This window comes from Spermophilus citellus, assembly GCF_964194105.1.
Source record: "Spermophilus citellus genome assembly, chromosome: 2".
NCBI classification, from domain to species: Eukaryota; Metazoa; Chordata; class Mammalia; order Rodentia; family Sciuridae; genus Spermophilus; species Spermophilus citellus.
The window spans coordinates 50403422-50406032 of NC_138183.1; the positions used below are offsets into that span (position 1 = coordinate 50403422).

The 2611-nt window shown below is 36.7% G+C and overlaps 1 protein-coding gene across 1 annotated transcript; it reads left to right on the plus strand.

The window, feature by feature from the left end:
• Positions 1–1782: 1782 nt before the first annotated feature.
• Positions 1783–2346, plus strand: LOC308642351 (interferon beta-like; the record flags this gene model as incomplete). Its single annotated transcript, XM_081281226.1, has 1 exon — positions 1783–2346. One exon carries the CDS (start codon positions 1783–1785, stop codon positions 2344–2346), a length of 564 nt encoding a protein of 187 aa, XP_081137352.1.
• Between the last annotated feature and the right edge of the window lie 265 nt (positions 2347–2611).

Sequence of the window (2611 nt, forward strand, 5' to 3'; positions counted from 1 at the left end):
TATGACACCATCTCCTTAAACAGTGCCATGTTTTTGATTTGGATATTGTTAAACTCTTCTCTTTTAAAATTTCTAATAAGTTGTAATGAGCCAGAGTCACCTCCTGTATGTGCTGTAGACACTAGGACTTACTCCTCCTCTATAACTATATTTTCTAATGATACCAATAATGTATGTTTGTTATAGAAAAAATTTAAATGTGAATAAAATAAGGGATATATTAAACAGAGTAAGGCTTTTTAACTTTCCTCAAACAAAGTATACTGAATGATGAAGATGCCTCATGGCTCTTCTTATATGTGATTGTGATCAGGGGAGGCAGGAGGGAAGGAAAGGGAAGGCCCTGGTGAGTGAGTTGCATCCAGTTTTGTTGTGTGCATGTATAGATATGGCATAATGAATCCCACTACTATACATAAGTATAATGCACCAATAAGAAATTGCACACTAAAAAATTATCAATATTTCTAAATTTACATTGTGAAAATGAAAAATTTTTTTCTTTCAAGCCACATTCTCACCCCTGCCAGCACTGTCACTGCAAGTGACTACTATTAACATTTGAGTGAATGTAGCTGTTGAGAAAGATGACATGCATGTGTCAGCATATGTATTCATGTAAATTTGTGTTTGTGTGTGTCTTTCATTAATCTATAAAACAAACAATATTACCATATCCATTATTTTATAGTTAATCTATTACATATAATATACAATCATTATGATATTTATTATATTATATGATATATATTACATTTTACTGATATTATCTGATATTATATATTTCATATTTATTTATTTTATATTATAATTAATGAGTATAATATTATATATTTCATATATTATATTCATTTCATTAAAAAAATTGTGACATAGCTTTATATCAACTGTTTCCATTTTAACAATGCAATAATATTCCATTTTGTCTATACTATGGTATTACTAAGCCATTTCTCTCCTGATGGATATTTGTATTTTTTATTATGACGTTGCTGCAAGGGCATTTACAGATATTGTGTGCATGTGTTATACACTCACACACACTTCTGCAGGGACAGCCATAGGTAATTTTCATAATATTGCAAGTTAAAGGGATTTCATTGTTTAAACATTTAAATTATCTTGCCAAGTTCCACATGGCCTCCGCTGAGCTAGTTTGGGCTTTCCTACAGTACAATAGTCTCAGGGAAATCAGACCCCTCACAAGGTGGCTAACAACTTCAAGAGCAAGGATGTAAGCCAACAAAATGTAAGACATGTCACTATTTCAGACACAGTTGGTTTGAAACTTTCTATTCCCTGCACTATTCCAAGGTCTCTCAGAACTCCCCCAGGCCCTGTCACATGAACCTACTATTGCAATAGGCAAAACCCCAATCCAGCTGCTGTTCTGAGTGGCTTTTCTGTTAATGACTCTTAGCTATTTGGGGCTTCTCTGTTTCCTCTAAAGTCCCTTTCTCCCCCTTTGCTTTAGAAATTACTGAAACTTTATACAATATTAGAAATTCTCACAGTTTGTATATCTTTTTCCCTAATATACATTATATAGATTAATCAGGAGTTTAAATAAAAAGGGTTTTAGAAACTCTTAAGAATGCAATAAGAAGAAAATGACATAGTAAAAATGAAAGGGAGAACTGAAAGTGGGAAATTCCTCTGAAACAGAGAGGACCATCCCATATAAATAGCCCATCCCCATGGAGCCAGGACATTCACATTGCAGACCTTTGCAGTCTGTGCAACCTTGCATAGATTGTAGGCAGTGCTGTTCTGGTTGTCATCATGAACAACAGGTGCCTCCTCCAACTGGCTCTCCTGTTGTGCTTCTCCACCACAGCTCTTTCCCTAAGTTACAACCTGCTTCAACTCCAACAGTTCAACAGCAGTGTGGAATGTCAGAAGCTCCTGCAGCAGTTGAATGGAAGGCCTGCAGACTGCCTCAGTGACAGAATGGACTTCAAGATCCCCAAGGAGATCAAACATCCACAGCAGTTCCAGAAGGAGCACGCTGCCTTTGTCATCTATGAGATGCTCAAGGACATCTTTCATGTATTAGAAAGAGGCTACACTAACCCTGGCTGGAATGAGACGGTTGTCAAAGACCTCCTTGCTAAACTCAATCATCAGATGGACCTCCTGAACACAACAGTGTTAGGGAAACTGGGGAAGGAAAACAAAACCCGGGCATTTTCCAGCACCATCCTGCGCCTGAAGAGTTACTATGTGAGGATCCGGACATACCTGGAGGCCAAGGAGTACAGCAGCTGTGCCTGGATAGTAGTCAGAGATGAACTCTACTGGAACTTCTCCTTCATTAACAGACTTACAGACAAATTCCAAAACTGAAGATGGCCCAGTAGGCACCATGTCTTGACCAGCGGATGAGTTCAGGCATTCTTCAACCAGCAGAGGCTCATTCAGTGACAGACAGCAAATGGGGTGCCTCGAAAAGACAATAGATGTTTTTAACTTTTTAAATTAATTTATGAATTAAGTTATTCCATTATTTATTTAAATATTTACATTGGAAAATAAATTATTTATGATGCAAAAATCCATGTGGCAGTTTCAATTTCAACTTGATTTATAAAACCCCTGTGTTCACATATTC